We start from the raw sequence: 19,925 nt of genomic DNA on the forward strand, positions 1-19,925 counted from the left end.
ATGATCCCCCATATAGCTCTGCCATGTATAAATATGTTTGAGAGGTTCCTGTTTTTGATTTTCTGGATCTCAAGTACTGTATAGTGTGGTCTTCTCCACACCAAAGTCATGAGTTCATGGAAACAGGCATGTAGTGAACACTGTAAAGCTAGTTTCGGATGGGAATAGTTTTCGGGTAAATTAGTGTTTCACTGACATTTTTGAATGCAACCCATCTCGAAAAAAAAAAAAGACTACTGTCAAGACTGTTGCTGCTACCATCTCTGTATTCATATCTTTTTTGTGTTTTTATATATTCTCTACGTTTTTACTTGTTTAAATGATTTCTTATTTGCTGTAAGTTTTAGTAACCCGTATATTCTTTTTTTATTTATAATTCTTTATTGTTGGAATTTTCTTAGTTTAAATTCTTCTTTATAGTAACTCTTCTTATTACTACTTTTATAATATTTCTATTTTAATATACAGTCTATTGCATTCTGTGTGGAGAGTCGTACCAAGCATTTCACTACATGTCGTGCTGTGTATGATTGCGTATGTGACCAATAAAACAACTTGAAAAAACACTTGTGCTCTTCTTAGTAAATCAACAAAATTAATTAGTGTTGTGGGCTAATTTGGGCAACTGTAGCCAGACAGAATTTACTTTGATTTGAGGTTTGCTTTTTTCCAACAGTGCTTTATTTGTTTTTATTTTTTTTTGAAAGAACACACTTAATAGTAGTAATAATGGAATTTAAAACATCTGATTTAATATATTTAAAAAAAAATAATCTTTCATTACTTCAGTCATAAATGTCACAGCATCCTTCAGCATTCCCACAGTTTAATATTTTTGTGGTAACCAAAAATTGTTTGATTACTATAAACATAATATAAATAAAAAGACTGCATTTGTTTGAAATGGATTTTATACTATAACACTATAACTGTCTTTACTGTCATTTTTGAATTGGAAAACTTATCCCGTTGGAATAATGCATAGGTTTTGAAATACTTACCAAATATGTAAATCTAAACATAAGCATGACAATTATTTCACAAAATATACCGAGTCGTTTTCAGTAACTGAGGAAAACAGGTGACATAAGTTACATAAAAAAAGAGTAATTTTCATTGTGTTGTTTGAGACATGTTTTACATTGGATTTCCAGAGGTGAATGTACTTGTCATCAGTCCAAAGTTCTGGATAATGTTTGGATTTACAGGACATTTATCTTTTCCCCTAAAACAAATATTTATTTTAAAATGATACTATGCCATTGCACTGCAGCCCAGACACATGGAAATTATTGTAATGCTCGCATAGAAATAAAGAGAGATTTCCAAGGCAAGACATATACTGACAGCTGTTAATTTTTCCCTTTGTTGCTTGAAAAGCAAGAGTTATTACATTATATAAGCCTGACGTGCATATGGAAATTTGTCATGTAGAAGAGACACACCTTTCTATTACTTTAACTAGCAACAGTTACGTTACTAGATCAGTCTGACAGACCATATCTGAGAGTATAAGACCAGACTTGTATGAGAGAAATGTCTTGGCATGTTAAATGAATTGCAACAGTGTTTTGCATATCTGTTCTTAAGTGGAATCCATTACGTAGGCACGTGGGCCTGTTATTTTAATTATTTTATTTTATTTATACGTTTCTTTAGAATTACCAGGCAAATGTCCATAAGAGACATTCGAAGCACATTGCAATTCAAGAAGACGTTATCTTTCAGGTTTTAAGTGTTGCCATGGTCACCTGGAGAATCATGGGTGAGGGCCCATCGGGTGCTTTTGTTCCCCTCAATTAGTATTCTAGAATAAGTTCCTTCCCTTCAACATCCCGGCCGAGTGCAACTCGCAAAGGGTCACTTGTGTAGAACAGATTAAAGAATTAAAGCGTGCACCATAAGCTGATCTAGATATAAGAAGCTCATGTCAGCACTGTCAGCATTTTCACTCATGTGATGGGAGACAGCTTTATAAGAGGATGAGGGTGGAATTAATTCTTGTACATCTAAAGTATATCCACAGTAATATGCAACATGCCTTGAATATTTAAAATATAAAAGCAAAACAACTCAATTATGCATACAGATTTGAGAGAAAAAATGATCATAAAATATATAGGTGGAAATCCAGAATGAGTGTTGCTTTGCATACTTCCACCTTGTCTTTTCATAAAAAGTTGTTGGAGGTAACTGTGTTTTGAATCTTTTACCTAAAGAACTGGGAGTACAGCCAAGTCCACTATCAGAGGAAACACAGCAGAACAACAGCTGTGAAAACCCTCCCACTCCACCTCTTTCTCTTCCTCATTTTTTTTTAATTTCCCTATTTCTGCGTGCACTCTCCGTCTCTCTCACGCTCTGTCTTTCTAACACTCACAGTCACCCAGATCTGAAAGAGGACATCCTTCAAATAAATTTTACGTTAGATTACATCACATGTCCGTTTAGATCTTGACAAATGATATAATAGCACGAATCAGAAGAGAAGTATATTTGTGCCACCCACACTTCAAACCATGGAAGACTCTTTAGGATTAATCAGGACATCAGCTCTCAAAGAATAGTAGTAACAACAACAACAATGACAAAATAAAGAACAATTTGGCCATTTTTAACACTTGTTACTTCCGTAATGTGACATTTCCAAGTGAAACAGGATATTCAGTGAGCAAAACTCCAGAATAAGAACTTTTATATGATAAAAATTACATATCAGAATTATGCCATCCCTAATACTAAAAAGTACTTTGCTAGTTAGTATCACAGTACATTAACAGATTGTTTTGTATAACAACAGAAACAGAACAGAAATCTAAATATTGGATAAAGTCAGATTCAAAATGCATTGTTTCAATAAAATAAAATATAGGCTTTTTGTGAAATTAGGAATATGGGTATAAAACGTACAAGAAAAAAAAGTTTGGTGCGTATATTTTTGAGAAAAGATGTATTGTATTTGGAAACTACAGACAAAGTGTAATGACATAAACACGTGTATTTTACATGTTTTTATTTTATAAGTCTTTCTAGTCTAAAAGAAGACATGTTATGTTAGCAAAATAGCCCAAAATCTTAAAAGTGACCAGTGCATGGAAAAAACAATGCTTTTCAGACTAAGTTATTATTTTTGGCAAAAAAACAAACCAAAAAACTTGGAATGACATGCAGCAATGAATCTTTCACAACAGGACTAGGAATGTCTCTATTATAAAAAGTAAACGGGATCAGCTTCGATTTCAAGTTGGCTTTGAATGTGAAAACCTGCAGGAAAACAAATGTAGGTACTTCATTTTGTTGGAGTCCATTAACTTTGTTTTCAAGAGAGCAAAAAGAGTAGTCAGGGAGCGTCTAATATTAGGGCCCATGTCAACCAGCTTCCTTGTTGTCCTCATTTGAGGGTCATGCAGAGTCTCTTCCTGTGGTCTGTTTACTTGGGCAGAGTTTCTGAGAACCTGCTGGTGACCATGTTTATGTCACAGGGCCGTTTGAAGTGAGTCTGGCCTTAGAGGCTCCCCCCCAGTCAGAAGAAGCGAGATGAATGTTTTCCAGGGCGTTGTGAGGACATTGAAGAGCGTTCTGTTTAGCAACAGAGAGCGGCACACCGGTTAAAGCACTTCATAACAAACAACAGGGTGAAGGCATCCAGGTAGAAGTGACTCACCTTGTTATAAGCCTGCAGGTATACTGTCAGTGTCACACCAAACACCTTCACTCATGCCAGAAATAGCGCCCAAGCCAGACACCAGGCAAACACTTGCAGACATGCAAAGCACGCAGGGAGGGGCATAAGCAAAAGCGCAGACGGGATGAGCTTAAAATGTAGACAATTGCTGAAGTATTTGACCTTCACAATCTGGCATAGATTGGGCAAATCCGAACATAACGAATGCTTTTAGGGCAACTGAAGGTGTTGGAGCAGATTTCTGAAATGCTATATTGAACCAGTGAGGTTTGTTCTTGCGCATCAAGTATGGTTGAGCTTCTGTTTATGTGCACTTATCAATGAATAAAAGCTTAAATTATATCTGTTCATCATGTAAAGTAATTGAGTCTCTTCAGAATTTGGAGTAAACTTGGTTCATATGGATTCGTTTTTTGTTAAACAGCATATTCAGGGAGGAAAAATGGGTGGGACTTTTTTTTTTTTTGCCTTTGGAAATGCCTAAATTATCTAATAGCCCACATGGTCTAAACTGAAATATTTACGGGGAAAATGAGATGGAAGAAAAATTATATTTCAATGCTTTTTCATTCCTCAGAAACTTCGCATTCAATCCCTCAAGAAAATGATGGGATGATACAATAACAGCTGTATTTAAATGTTTTTGTGAGCAAGTTTCTCTAATTTCTCATTTCTCTAATGTTAAAACACATTATGTGTTAACAGCTTTAAAAAGAACCCGAAACAGAACAAATCTAGATGCAGCTGGTGTATTAAAACGGCCCTCTGCACTTCTGCATTACTCTGGGTGTGGCAGTTGACTCGGTTCACTGTAAAGAAAAACCATGCCTGTGTGCCTGTATATCTGAAAATAATAAAGAAAGTGGTATTTTAAATATGAATAAGGGCCATACAGAGATATCAGTTTCTGTAAACATGGAAAGCTTTGATTGTATAGTGACATATGAACAGGACGTCCTTCACAGCTTCTGATCTTTAGCATTGAGCCATATATTGGAGCTAATCACTCCTATCAAGTCATTTTTTTTTATAATATCTAATAATATCTTTTATTTTGAATAAAATGAAATAATTATGGACAGTGACTTAGAGAGAGAGAGAAAGTGAAACTGCGCAAATACACCGAACTTGCTTGCACCATTTGTATTTGCATTAGATTAAAACAGGCTTTCTATTAACTGCCTTGTTTTTAAAGTGACTAAGAACTGCAAACAATGTCTCGAAAGACATTCTTGACAACATTGATCCGTTTCAATCTCAGTGTTTGGAGTTTGCAGAGTCGAGTCAAACTGTTGCATGCCGATACAGTCTTTCAACACGCACTATTGGCACATTATGGAGCAAATTAACAGTTGTGGCACGTTTGCACACTCTAAAAATCTGTGTGTTATTCAATAACTATCTGCAATCCGATTAGTCAAGCACACTATCTGAATTTTATAAAGTCAATTGAGTTGCCTCCATCTCAGTGCTATACAGTTGCAATACAGTACAGCAGATCCTAAGATCATCTGAGGCCAATAGTCGACCTCATCAAGCCTTGTAACATGCTTTTGCATAGCAGCGTATGGCCTCCACCTCCCCTGACTGCTCTGAACATCGCGTGTTTCTGCAAAAGTGGCTGCATGCCAGCATATCACCATTTTTTGGACAACTTTCTCAAGTCTGACTAGGCTTCTTAATTGTTTTGGAGATACGCTGACAGCTAATTGGCTCACACGCTGCCTACGTGTAAAAAAGCCTGCACATCAGATAAAAACATCTCTGCACTGTTTAGTTGACCTACGTATTTCTGTCCGGTTGGTTGACTTTGATCAGAGCTTTTACGTCACCGCCTCTGCTACCTGCACATATATCATCTTTCAGTTCATACCTTTAAACGGTTTAATCCTTTTGTGCAGAGGAGATTAAGAATGTACAAAGCCTCAAGATAACACGTTTTCATTCTGCAGAGGCACTTGCTTGAATGCACATACACAACTGTAAGTACGTACACAAACACCAGTGCTCAGGCGTAGGCGGCGGTTATGGCTCAGGGTGAACAAGGTTACCCTATTTCTGTGAAATTCCTTTCTAGGATCCATTCATGATGAAGACACAGGAATGAGTTTGGGGCAGTGCATTTGAGATGCCAGATACTGTAAATCTTTGCCTGGCTTCCAGCTTTATCTGGCCAACACATGGAACTCATCCGGCCTGATATAGACTGAGAGGATTTCGTGTGGATTTCTTTTGTCTGTTTGTGTACATCTTCAAATGTGCTGTGATGACAACATGTATTCGAGATAACGCTATTTCTTGACCTTTGCTCCTGTTCCTTAGTTATTTAGATATCGGTGTTTGCCTTAAGGTTTATGGTTCAATTGTGTCAAAGGCATTTTGTCTGTGTTGTCTTTGGAAACCATCCGATGACAACATCATATGATTTAGAGGACAAATTCTTTCAGTGCAGATAATATACGACGCAAGAAAGTAAATAAAGAATGATTGCTCTCAGTACTCATTTAATGAATACAGACGCTTTGGATGATTTATGGTGCCCTTTTATTGCACAGATTAACACAATTATGTTTTAAATTGATTTACTTTTGTTTTCAAGCCTCATTGGTCGCAGAGAATACAAACAGGCACTTCCCTGGCCAACAGACACTGAAGCGTACCTGATAAAATAAATTAGTACCGCTCCACACACACACACACGTTTTGTTTTCAGTTGAGATGAGATGCACTAATGAATGGATTTAGCAGGAGGCCCGTTGCCAGGCTCTGAACATTGTGTTGATGCCAGCTGATCTACGTTAAAGCGGATGTAATGACATCAGATGCCTTATGCTCCACCCTCCTCCTGGCATGTCCACTTATCTTCTGAGGCCAGAACACTGGAGCTTCGCTTGTATTGCTGCCACTTTGCAGGCAGGGAAGTCTCTGTGGTTCACGTCAGACCACCATCAGACACTTTCTACAGCTCTCGCCTCCATAAGAGCTTTACAAACAAATAACGCTTAGTTTAGTGAGATTATGATTAAGATGATGAAGATGACCATTCAAAAGTTTGGGCTCTGTAATGTCACTTTTATACTCATCAAGGCTGTATTTATGAGAAGGAGCAATAGGAGAAATTCTGTAGAAACAGTAATACTGTGAAATATTTTGACAATTTAAATGAACTATTTTCTGTTGTAATATATTTTAAAATGTGATTAATTCATGTGATGCAAAGTTAAATTTTTAGTCTTCAGTGTAACATGATCCTTCAGAAATCATTCTAATATGCTGATTTTCTTAAGATATATTTCTTATTATTATCAATGCTGAAAACAACTGTACTGCTTGATACATTTTTTGAAGATTGAGGAACAGCATTTCATTGAAATAGAAATCTTTTGTAACATTATATGTCTTTACTGTCACTGTTGTTCAATTTATATTTATATGAAATTTATATCAAAAATCTATTTAATATTAAATTAATTTAATTATACACGATTTAAAAACATACACATAATGTGTTTTTCTGTGGGCGTAACTTTAGAATAATCTCACATGAAACTGAAAACCTAAAACAAGTTTGTATTGTAGACAGTACAATTACAATGATGACGTCAATGCTGACTTCAATATTACTAATTATTTTGAATACGTGGAAAACCACTGATGGTGGAAAAACTTTGATGGAATATATACAGAAGCCTTATATTAATACATTTTTATGATTTCACTACTGTAGAAGAACTGCTGCATTGACAATGACTTCATGACCTGGCTGCAGATTGGGAGGTCACGTGGGAGGTCACGGCCCAGCGAGAGGCATTGATTAGTATGACCTGTGAGCAGCCGTGCAAGAGTAAAGCGCTCTGACGGCTCTCTGCACAAAACAATGCATTATTAATTAAGAGTGTGTGCAGAAGTACAGCCACATCTGGAGCGATATCTTTTCATGTCTGCACAGCAGGGGCCACTTGAACACGTGGATCATTGGTTCATACCGAACAGAACTGAAGACCGATCCATTCACTGTTTCACCGTATCATATTTGCACGAGAAATTAGAATAATCACTTGGAGACTGCTCATATTTACCGATCTGTAAATGCATGAATGGAAATGGAGGGTTTATTCAACGTAACCTTGGGACTAATGTTCTGAGGTTATGATGATTACATTAATAATGATAATGATGACTTGCGTCAGAGCGCTCTCTCTCATTTTGTTGCTTGAATATCTATGACAGACTTAATTAGAGTGATTTGATAACTGCACAAACTGTGCAGAACAGCCATTTTTGTTGGACCAAAGTTTCTCCCACTGGACTCCATTACTTTGATTTGAGCTCATATCTTGCATGTTTTGTGAAAAGGACACAATTTTCTTGAACATTTGTCAGTCAGTGTTAAATAATCTAGTTTATTGCTGGGACAATAATATTCATAGATTTACGCCAATAAACATTTTTTTTTGGAAGCAGCTGTGACTAGCCAGTTTGTTTCTCCAACAATGCATTATACTATGCACCCCAGACGGACAGAGAATCATTGGCTCATCCAGTGGCATGACTTTAGGGCAAGACTATCTGTTTGATGAAAGATGGGGGAGTGTTCAGGATTTTAGGAATTTCATTTAGTGACTTTACCTTTAACACCAGTTTTCAACACTCCCATTTAGAGATTTAGTTACTGACATAACTGAAGCTTTCTCTCCCCCTAATTCATGCGTACTCCTGCATTTCATATTTTAACATGCACTTTCCATGCATTAGTCAGATTGATGCAATTGGTTATGCAATTTGAAAATGGAGACGTGGAACAGACAAATAATTTCCAAAACATTTTACATACGCAGTAATAAGACTGCAATGCGCATTCAAGAGAGTCAAATTATATTTTGTTACATAATATTTAACTGCTCCTATCAACAAATTACTATGAAATTATGTAGCTAAAACACTACAGTTCAAAATCATCATATAAGAATGATTTCTGAAGGATCATGTGACACTGGAAACTGGTGTAACAATGATGAAAAATCAGCTTTATCATCACATGAGTAAATTACATGCATCTATACCAATATTTTAGTAATCCAGGATTAGCCCAGCGTTGTTGCTCCTTGTGAATCAGAAAATAAGTAAATGCAAGCCCATAAAACAGGAGAGGGCAGTAGATTCACTTTAGTGGGTAAAGACAGATGAGTGCATTTGCTGAGCTGACACAGAACTCAAGCGTGTGTAAATATCCAGCAGGAATAGGGGCACTGAATGTCCGCAACTGCCTCAAGTGGCTGACTCAATGTATTACAGACTTGGGCTTTCTGTCATGAAAAGAATTGGATCTTTAGTAGAGACTGCGCAGAATTTCCATGAGGCCCAATGGAAACAGATAAACCACAGAGATGTTAGTATAACCCATAGTCACTGCAGTCCACACTGAGTCCTGTCTAGACAGATAAAGCAACAAAAAGGGTCGGATTTGTGACACACCTGGGCTGTAAAGGTACAAACACCTGCTAACACTTGCTGTATGATTACAGGTGGTTTTATGTAAGCAGCTCCTCCATGCGCTATGATAATAGTGTCTTTGACATTCTGACCGTTCATAATTGCTCAGTCAGCCAATGCACGAAACTGAGAGCTTGAGTGATGTAATGACTTGTTTTGCACCTCATTTCATTCCATACCAGTGCACATGCATTCACAAGCATTGCACAGGACTGCAATTAAACCGATGCTACCAATCATTATTATTTGGATTTGATATTATGCATTTATTTTAAAAGAAATAACTTTTACTCGGCAAGAATGCATTCAATTAAAAGTGACAATAAAGACATTTATAATGCTACAAAAGGACTCTATTTCAAACAAATGCTCTACTTTTTAACTTTTATTAATCAAAGAATCCTGGAAAAAAATATCATGTTTTTCACAAAAATATTAAGCTGTAAAACTGTTTTCAACATTGATAATAAGAAACATTTCTTGAGCAGCAAATCAGCATATGATAATGATTTCTGAAGGATCATGCAATACTGACGCCTGAAGTAATAAAGTATATTAATACTTATGATATTAAAATATTAAAAAGAAAAGTTATTATAAATTTTAATAATAGGCTAGTTCACAATTTTACGTTTATTTGCTGTATTTTTGATCAATGAAATGCAGCCTTGGTGAGCAAAAGAGACTTGATTAATGTAAAAAATTAATAAAAATAAAATACTGACTCCAAACCTCTGAGTGATCAAACATATTTAATAGTCACTAGTCACTTGTTCAACGTTGCTTTCAAAAGTCCTACAAATGTTCTGTAACTTTCTGGCCTAAATTCCTGTCTTATTGGTTGTTCAGGGCAGGACCTGGCACCCCAAGTATTAACACTCAAATAGGTCAAGTCCAGGGTTCCTGTGAAAGTACAATACATAGGAAGCCATCCTGACAAGGGAAAAACAAGCAAAAAATACTTACGCACTTCATGTTCAAAAGGAAGGTTTTACTTCTGGAACATGAAGATTATTTCGCTTACAGTTGCCCACAAACAAACGCTTTATTTGCCTACAGGCTGACCTGAATTATGTCTATTAGAATTACTCATGCGTTCTTGACTCAGGCAATTAGACAGTTTAATATATCCAGTGAATTAAAGTAATGGATGCCTAATCTCGTTTTACATAACACATTGCATGCACATCTCCTGTACCAACATGTTTTATGTAGGCAAACAAACACCGCTGCACGTACAGCATAACTGCTTTGTTGCAGTCATGCATGAGTCCTTTCAGACCGTCAGACGCACAAAACAAAGCTGTCTGCTGAGAAATGAGCACGCTATATACATAAAAGTTAAAACATGTATTTTCTCTTCCAACAAAAGGGAACTTAAACTTAAAAAAAAAACATACCATAAATGGACATGGAAAATTCTACATGGAAATTTAACATCATCTATTCTAGGAAATTCCAGATTGCAACAGTGAGACTTCATTACTACAGCATTGTCATTTTGTTGACTTTAATAATTTATCATCCTCTGAATATTCTGCTCTCAATCATGTCGCAATGAGAGTCCCTAATCAATCTTGCCATGTGCAAAATAGAATTTCTGGGTATGTCTCCAGAGAACAGTCAGACAGAGAACAGAGAGGGGGAAAAAAAAGAAACAATATCATTGTATGTCCACCTCCCTCCCATCCAGCCGAGAGAATGGGACATTTTTACTCCATCCACACTGACGCATCTCAGGCTGCGTCTGCAGTTAAGTGAATTTCTCATAAAGGAACGGCCATGAGTTTGCCACCTTTCTACTCACCTAGTCTATTTAAGAGGATGGACAGGCGGTAAGTGTAAGAATGATGGAGTCGTGTGAGTGTATCATTACTACTGACAGCTGACGGATTAATTGTGAAGGTGTGAACGTGAGTGAGAAAATTTAGTCTCATTTAACTACTCAAACAGGCGAATACTGCACATCTTGCTCTACGAGTTGCAAAAAACGATACGTTTTAGTCAGCAAAGTGCGTGACTGTGTTTATCATCTGCTGTGGATCATGATAGAAAGTGATTACAGATGGGTTATGCATATCTTGCATAACTTGTTTTTGTAAGATACAAAGTCAAGAGCTTACACTGTAGATGGTGTTATTTACATATTTAATTCATAACTATGGTGTAGGTCTCTCTCAAGCTGTCCTCCTACGTAAACTAGATTTAATTTTTTGACTTAATAAGCAGCAACTATTCACGGAATGCAAACTTGACGGACTGAAAATGTGTAATTCCACACATTCCTTAGTTGTAATTATTGGTGTGTCCCTATATGCAAATACAAACCAAGTTTACCAAATATGGTTCGGTGTGCTTTGTGGGTTTGTAGTAAATTAAGTTTAACTTGTGCATTAGGGGTTCAAGTATAAATAATGAGCGTTTCTGAACTAAACATAATATATAGACTAAGACCGGTCTTAAAGTTTCCAAACTGTGTAGTAGCAGTGTAAAGGATTTGTTTTTCGGAGCGAGTCTGGGACATCCCCACCCTGGCCATGGTGACAGACGGAGACATACTGTACCATGGCACATCTGTGTTTACTGTGATGTTCAGGGTTTTTTTTAGGAGTGGCGGCTGAATGAAGCATCTGTTTGCTCATCTCGCTGCATCACAACAATGCATTATTCCATTAATTATTAATGCCTAATTTATCCAATTCCAAAACAAGTTTTAAGTGCATAACATCCTAGTTCCACTGGAATGGAATGTATGCAGTTTTCTCTTTGTTCGAGAGGCTGGTTGTCCTCGTTTTTTCATGTCAAGCCACTAAAGTGAATACTATTACCTTACACTAAATCTGCAGGACACTTAATTATCTGCAGACCCTCAGCAAGATACTTATTTCTTTAAATTAAGAGGGTGCTTCATGGTCTTTCATCTGAGGTACGATTATCATTTCATACAGTACAAACTGTACAAGCGCTTGCCAATTACCGTGACTACAGCTCACCAGGAGTTCAGCATCTGTCAAACGAGAAGACGTTAACTTCCTTCTGGGGCGTCCCTGTGAAATCTAATCTGGCAGCATTACTAACACTGCATGAAATGGAGTGACAGCACTACGGTCACTAATTTGTGCTTTTCTGTGAAATCTCATTAGGTGGATCAACTTTGAGCCGTCACCTTTCAAAGGGCTTCACTGGGATCTAGACTCCACTCAGAAAAGATGATAGTGTAAACTGTAGTGAAAGGCTGATAACGTGCTTTGGATGGAGGAGAAACTATGTATAACGTTTCTAGCACATGCCATCCCTAAAAGTATTTACATAACAAAACAATATTGAGTGAAAGAAAGAGGAACTTTGGATGGAGAAATTTGAGATTCCAGTTTTGCTTTTTTTCATAATAATCATGAACTTAAATGAAATTTGTTATAATTGTATTTAGATTTTGAGTCTACAACAGGTATCAGAATGACTTTCTATGTCTTAAAACATTGTTATATCACTAGAACATTGTAAAATGTACCTGTTAAAACTTAATTACTGTTGTCATGCTTTTGGTATGAGCTTTAACTTTAAAAACTAAACAAACGGACAGTTTAACACTTATTTTGTTTACATTCTGAGCGAGCAAAATGTGCAAACACCAGTTTATTGACTAATATCCAAGTGTTGAAGCATCAGTGACTTCAGGTTGAGCACGTGTTTATTTCTGTTATACACAGTTTGCCCACTAGAGGCACTAAAGCCTGAAGTTAAACACTGTGAGAAAACTCATTTCCCATCCAATTCCCAAACTCTCTCGTGTATGAGCAGCTGTCAACTTATGAAGACCTGGAAGCATAGATGGTGTCATTTTAGCTACTCTTATAAACTAATGACTGATTTTCACCTTGTAACAAATCACCGAGGTTCACTGTTGTTCCTCAGTGACAGTGTTACCTGGATAAAACAAATGCATTGTCTGTTTCACAATGCTTGTCATAACTCGGCAAAACGCATCAGTTATTAAAACATGATGCAACTAGTAAGGGCCACTTGTTAATGGCGTGTCTTGTTTGTGTTGATGTGTTTTGAGGGTTTGTCCTGCGGCTCGCTGCTGCATGCTGTGTGTTCTCTGAGCGAGTTCAGTAAGAGGGCAGAAAGAGAATATATCCCACACGCCTCATTTGCATAATGCATGCATGCGTCATGCGACGTCACCGCGCCGAGTATAAAAGCCCCGCTGCGGCAGAAATAGCATCACAAGCCGACAGTGTTTCTCTGAAACCGCTCCTAGTTCTCTTATAGCGCCCGGCATCTCTGTGCGCACCGCAACAGAGCAACGAAGCAAAACAACCAGGATCTTAAACTCGTCTCCAAACAAGTCGCAAACGTGGCGAGAAGTATTATTCAGACGGGTCTTGTCCTCAATATGAGCACGGAGATGTTCAAAACGCCAATGGAGCTCGCGGTCTATCAGCTGCACAATTTCTCTATCTCCTTCTTCTCGTCCTTCCTAGGAGGGGATGTAGTATCAGTCAAACTAGACAACAGGTAGGCCGATTTTATGCGATTGTAGGGTGTTTTTTGACAGTCGCATCTCGGACTTCGACTAAGAGCTTGTTTACTTCTGCAGTGCCTGGGCTGTGCTCTAATACCGTGTCTCTTTGTCTTTTGCAGTGCCTCTGGCGCAAGCGTTGTGGCAATTGACAACAAGATCGAACAAGCAATGGTGAGTTGATTTAACATCACGATCAGATCCCTACTAGAATGAGCTCAGACTGTATTAGTGCAGTGGAAATATCTAGTTTCTGTGTAGGCTGTAACCAGAGCTGTGGCACGCTCTAGAGCTGCTGCATCCACCTTCGTTGCCTGTGCTTTGTTGGCCCACCTGCAGTAAAAGTCAAACGTCACTATACAATAATACATGCACCCTTTTGTTTAGAGCATGTCTTTGTTTAACCCCATTTCACCCCCCTAGTAACATCTGTTATCATTTATGTATTGTTTATTAAAATATGTATTAAATATTATTATATAGGTAACAAAATCAGATCCATAACTACCATATTTACTACAAATGTTCTTTAAACAGTCATTTATTAATGTATTAAGATTGCTCTGTCTTACAGTATATAAATCATGCTAACAATAGATGTAAACATCCAGTGCCACATTTCAATAACTTGACTGTAGATTAGGATGTTGGAAAATGTAACTAAAATAAAGAGAAACATGCGTTTATTTTCAGATTGTGATTCTTTTTTTTTTTTTTTTTTTTTTTAGTTAAAGTATTTATTTGAACCCATTTAATCCTCCTAGTAACCATTTAGTACCAATGAGTACTACTGACTATTTTCTATTATTTAACTGTAAATTAAAGTGCAGATCCATAACTACAATATATTGTGCAAATAATCATAACTATGTATTCAGATCTATTTATGTTTCTCTTACAGTATATAAATCATGCTCAAAATAGATGAAAATCTTTTTGAATTAACATGATTCACATTTAGGTAGAAAATTACCACGAATTATTAAATTCTTGGATTGATTTTCTTTTCCCCCTTAAAAAGGTAAAATGAATAATTAGAACATAATGTACAGTCAGCTGGCCAGTATTGTAAAAACAGACCCTGATGGTGAGATCAGGACCCCTAAAAAATAGCATGTAGTTTATTTCATTGAACTATTCAAGGAGTAAAACTTGGATTTATGTTCTTAGCCTCAGTCTACTCAATTCATGCATTACAGTGCAGACAGATCAGTTGCATTGTACTTAAAAGTCAGATGTCCTGGTGTGATCATGGAAACTCAACACACTGTTTTTTTTTTTCCCTCATAGGATCTTGTGAAGAATCACTTGATGTATGCAGTCAGGGAGGAAGTTGAGATCTTGAAAGAGCAGATCAAGGAACTGGCAGAGAAGAACAACCAGTTGGAGCGTGAGAACAGCCTGCTGAAGAACCTGGCGAGCCCAGAGCAGATGGAGAAGTTTCAGTCACGGCTGCCCTCAGAGTCCAGCCTCCCCCTGGAGCCTCTGGAGCTGGGATCCTCCGAGGATGGCGAGCACCAGTACAACAGCATGGGATCTGCTGTATAAGTGGCTCTGCCATGGGGCGGGCAGAGCCACAGCTCTCACCTGAAATGGACCTCCAAATATGCAACTTCAAGATGAAGCTGGCTGTACAGATGGAAACCTGACCTGAAATGAAAGCATTGCGACAAGTGGCCTAGTTCAGTAATATCTGACAATCTCTTCGGACTAACACGGAAAAGAGAGAGTGCTGTAGATGTCCAAGGTTACTGTACAACGGGACTGACGTGCCCCTTGCTAGGAAGGGGGCCCAACCCTGCTTTCCCTTGGTCCCTCTCACGAAGAGACGGAGAGGGGTTTGCCAGATGGAGCTGGCCGAGAGCGCATCTTTGGCCTATGCAAGCCAAGGAAATGTATACGTCCTTGCGAGACGCCCCCACAGTCCCACCTGACGCAAGCTATACGGGACTTGCGTTCATGCCCTCCATATCATTGATCCCTAGTGCTGTGGACATTTCTTAGCTCCTGTGGTTAAGGACGTTCGAGACGGGCCTGTACGGAGCGCTGGTCCTCTCGTCCACAGCGGTGACTCCTGCCATATGATTTGTGTAGCATCGCTTGTATCTCTGCAGATGGGGCCTGCTGCTTATGGGGATTATTGCTTGTTTGTGTTTTGAAACGGAACAAAATCAACTTGTTTATATGGGCTGTGTGTAAAAAATGATTTTTTTCTTATTGTGGGAATGAAAATCTGTATACATTTGCATAGTTCTGTAAATTAGCGACTGATGTAAAGAGAAATGTTTTGAAACGGAGGAGGATAATGTTGCTGCGAATGTTCTGCTGACATGTCGAACATTTGTTCTGTTGACCTTCTATGCCAACTTTTTAGCAGGCACGATGGTGTCTGGAGAGGGCCACATGTTTTCGAATGAACTTTGTTTTCTAACTACCAAAGACTTGCCTAATACTCACAAGCCAACAGGACCATGTGGAACTTTTCACAGGGATACGTTTTTTGACAGCAGTCTTTTTGAAACATGGGTATTGTTGCTTCATTGTGTCCATGGTATTTTTTGTAACAATTTATGGATGCAAAATGCACATTGCAATAAACCTTATGTTTACACCAAATATGACGCTCGAGTCTTTTCTTTTTCTTCAGGACAAGGACACTTCTCCGTATGACCTCTAACATTTTAGATATCAAACTCTTAATGGCTATAAAATCCAGTTTTAAATGTTGACTGGCCTTAATATAGGTTTGAAATAAAGTGTTTGATACCAGGGTTAAGGTTGATGCATTTTATATAATAATCTTAAAAATAAGGACCTAATGTACACTTAGCCAGGCCTCCGACGGTGAGAACAGTTTATTTATGCAGTTCTCGGCTCTCTTATTCTACTGAATTCATGCATAAAGTAAACGTGAGTTTGCACTGGTAGTTCACATGAATGCTCATGACCTCTGTAAAATTTTAGATAAGTTGCCATCAGATTATTAATATCCATAAAAATTCCTACTTCGATGTAAAATTGGCACAATCTTCATTGGCTTTAATATAGGACTGAGATAAAGTGTTTGATACCAGGAGTAAAGTCCATGAAGATAAGGCCTTCACGATGCAATTATTTAGCCCAATATTGTCCTCTTAGCATGCATGGTAGTTTATGATTGACATTTATTATTCAAATATGCAGTGGCATCACTCACTGCTTACATTTTATTATACACAATGAAATCTCTTTATAGGAATAATCAAATTCTTTCCGGTAATTACATATAAAGATACAGTAAATGTCATTGACTTAAGTGAGCTCTGCATCACGTGCATGATTAAAAACTATAGTTTGAGCTTTCCACTGAATTGTAAAAATGGCTATTTAAAAACTAAAAGTGGAGTAAAGAGAGGGTTTAATAGATCTAGAGGTAAGTTCATAATGGCTACTGTGCTGTGGTAATCCACAAGGCTTTGAGGCAAAGCATGAGAAAACAGAGCTGGCATGTGAAACCCTCATCTTTCTCTCCTTAGGAAAGCCACGCTCAGTGTAACTCAAGCCTCTCAGAGGTCTCTGGGGTAGGACTTCTACGTAAGACCCAGATTTTATTATTTCTGCAGAAGTTCCGATAAGGTAAACGGTAATAAAGTAGATTCAAAGGTTATGCAGATCTAGCGAGTTGTGTCCACTGGGTCCTATTGCAAATGGGTGGAGGCTTAAAAGGAAATGACTTCTGGAAATATCAGAATCCAAATGCACTCAGATCTGAGGTTTCATTAATGTTTTATTGCTACTAATAAAATCAAGATATACCTATACATGCCGTCAAACTAAAATCCCTTTAATTGTACTGAACATGGCAATTTGATTCCAAAGCGAATAGACAAACCACGCATTAAATATAAACTAATAACTATTTGTGAAGTTTGTGAATATGAAGATTCATACTTTAAGAATGTTATTTCATTGGGTAATAATGCATCTGTCTTTTGGCAAATAACTAAAGCAATGAACTGTATTAATAATAATAATACATAAATGAATAAATATTAGTGGCTTTTACATGAAAGTAAAGACTCGTGCTTTGATTTTATTTCATTCTGTAATAGACAAGTTATGTGTCTTTTGGTATATAACTAAGTAACAAAACAAAAAAAACAAAAAAATTTTCTGTCATTTTTGTTTTGTTTTTTGACTGGTTCAAAACAACCTGGTGTAAACACTGCAAATTCGCTGGTGATTTAGCATTTGCTCTTCTTCCCAAAACAGCTGCAATACCTCTGCTGTTATGCAACTCACAAACATCTGTTTCAGTTTGGTGTAGTGGGTGGCTTTTTATGTCAAGGCCTGATGAAGTGTGGCCGGCTTTGCATGCGAGTGAGTTACAGTGCACTGAGAATTGTTCTTGTTTGTCCTCTCATGTAAATATAGGCTCACAGTAGGCTGTTTGTGCCATTTTTCAGCGGAGTGACATTATTTCCTAAGCCTCAGATCTAATACCCTGTTGTGGAAAGTTATTGAGTGTGATCCGCCGTGTAAACGTTGTTACCTCATTCTCACGTTATACAAACAACCTCCCTCTCCCTCACAGGTGCATCCTGTAGAGACAGAATCAAACGTGACAGATGTTTACTTCGGGATTTTTTTATGTCTATCCTTAAAAGAAAGTTGACAGTATAAATAGACAAAGTCATAATGAGCTGAAAGTGTTTACTACCTTTATGGAGTGGTGCTCAGCTCCCAAATAAACTAATTAATGCATCACAGCATCCAAAGTCCAATCCAAATGAACACATACGAGATACGTAGCTTGCATAAATACACAAATCTTTATAAGATTATATAATCCATACAAAAAGGCTATATAAAAATGCACTTGCAAATCTTTAATATTCTCCCCTGTAATGGAATACAAGAATGATTGTATAAGGTTTCTAGGGCAGTGCTAGGCATATGGTCAAGCTGCTTCTGACATAAATGGCAAACAAATACATGACCCATTGTTTAACTAGGGTTGCATGTCATAACCACAGACAAGTAAAAAATTTCCATTGTACAAACCACATTTTCAGATTCTTTGTGATGTGACAGCAAGATTTATGTTTGTGCATGTACTGAACTTCTGTAGTCAGTATGCATATAGTATCTCATATATTGAATCTTTCTTCAATTATTTGAGGCGTCTTATCTCAGTATCCACCCTAGCTGACCTGACCCAAATAATTTTGATCCCAAAGTCCCTTATGATTTAATATTGTCCTGTCATACTTCAAATACAGTCTTTTGAATGGTTTCACTGTTTTGCAAAAGCAGTAAACAGTGAATAGTTGGAGATTGAATTTGCGACAAAGTTCTGTTTATTCCCATAAACATATCTCTCAAGACCGAGCATTTTCACAAGATCAATGGTCTTTTTATTTGAGGTGAGCCACTATGCTCTTGTTTTTACACGGGTGTGGGAATGTGTTAAGTTTACCGCACTCCACCTATAGAAAGAGGATTTGGAAAGCAACAGTCGCTTTAAAAGACACACGACCATAAAAGGATGTTGCCTCACAAACACATCTGGGTGGTAGTTCCACCCTAAACTCTGTACTAATCCCAGGGCTGGTGCAAGAGGTCAAATACACCAAGCAGAAGTTGCCCAATGACCCTTACCCTTCATGGGTGATTGGCTTGAGCACACAGAACATATGTTTGTTAGTTCCTCAGCTTGATGATTTGTAAATGATAAGTGTGTAAAAATAGCAAGAAAGATCCTGCAACTTTATCTGAGTGGCTTTTATTAAGCTCTCCTCAAAAAGAGACCCTTTGTAAGCAGCTGAAGGGAAGGTGCTCTTATTTAACAGTGCTGGAATTCTTCCTAGACGCATCATATCTGAAAAGAACTGTGTCCGTCTTTCCCCAGGGGTTTGGAAAACACTGTGAATCGCCGTCTGTGTGAGAGGTTTGCTCTGTGGTACCAGCATCGCAAGGAATGTGCCTGGAACATCTTATTCTGACCAAGTGGGGCAGAACAAAGGCCACCAGCATGAGGCTGAGGATTTGAGAGGAAAGCCTTGAATTCAGAGTCCTACCACGGGACAAGCACAGCTTGTTTTCTAGCACTGACATATGTCGTGGGGGAAATTGAGGCGCCCTTATTACATAACCTGGATTTTTCATCATGAGCAATGAGTACTTTGAAACTGTTGGGCTTCTGAGACTTGTTTTGTTAAATTTGACTAAAGATATTAAGTA

At 37.6% G+C, this 19,925-nt stretch overlaps 1 protein-coding gene across 2 annotated transcripts in view; it reads left to right on the forward strand.

Annotated features, from left to right (window-relative positions):
• Positions 1-15,990, forward strand: part of LOC306853311 (TSC22 domain family protein 3-like) — a 32,840-nt gene extending 16,850 nt beyond the window's left edge. Inside the window, exons 1-3 of one of the 2 annotated variants that reach the window (XM_079390631.1) lie at positions 13,200-13,699; positions 13,826-13,877; positions 14,994-15,990. In XM_079390631.1, the coding sequence (XP_079246757.1) occupies positions 13,578-13,699; positions 13,826-13,877; positions 14,994-15,251 (432 nt within the window). In that variant the 5' untranslated portion in view covers positions 13,200-13,577 and the 3' untranslated portion in view covers positions 15,252-15,990. Of the gene's footprint in view, positions 1-13,199; positions 13,700-13,825; positions 13,878-14,993 lie in introns of those variants that run through there. The other variant, XM_079390630.1, reaches the window with a different exon arrangement.
• Positions 15,991-19,925: the final 3,935 nt, after the last annotated feature.

This window comes from Barbus barbus (genome assembly GCF_936440315.1).
Source record: "Barbus barbus genome assembly, chromosome: 33".
NCBI classification, from domain to species: domain Eukaryota; kingdom Metazoa; phylum Chordata; class Actinopteri; order Cypriniformes; family Cyprinidae; genus Barbus; species Barbus barbus.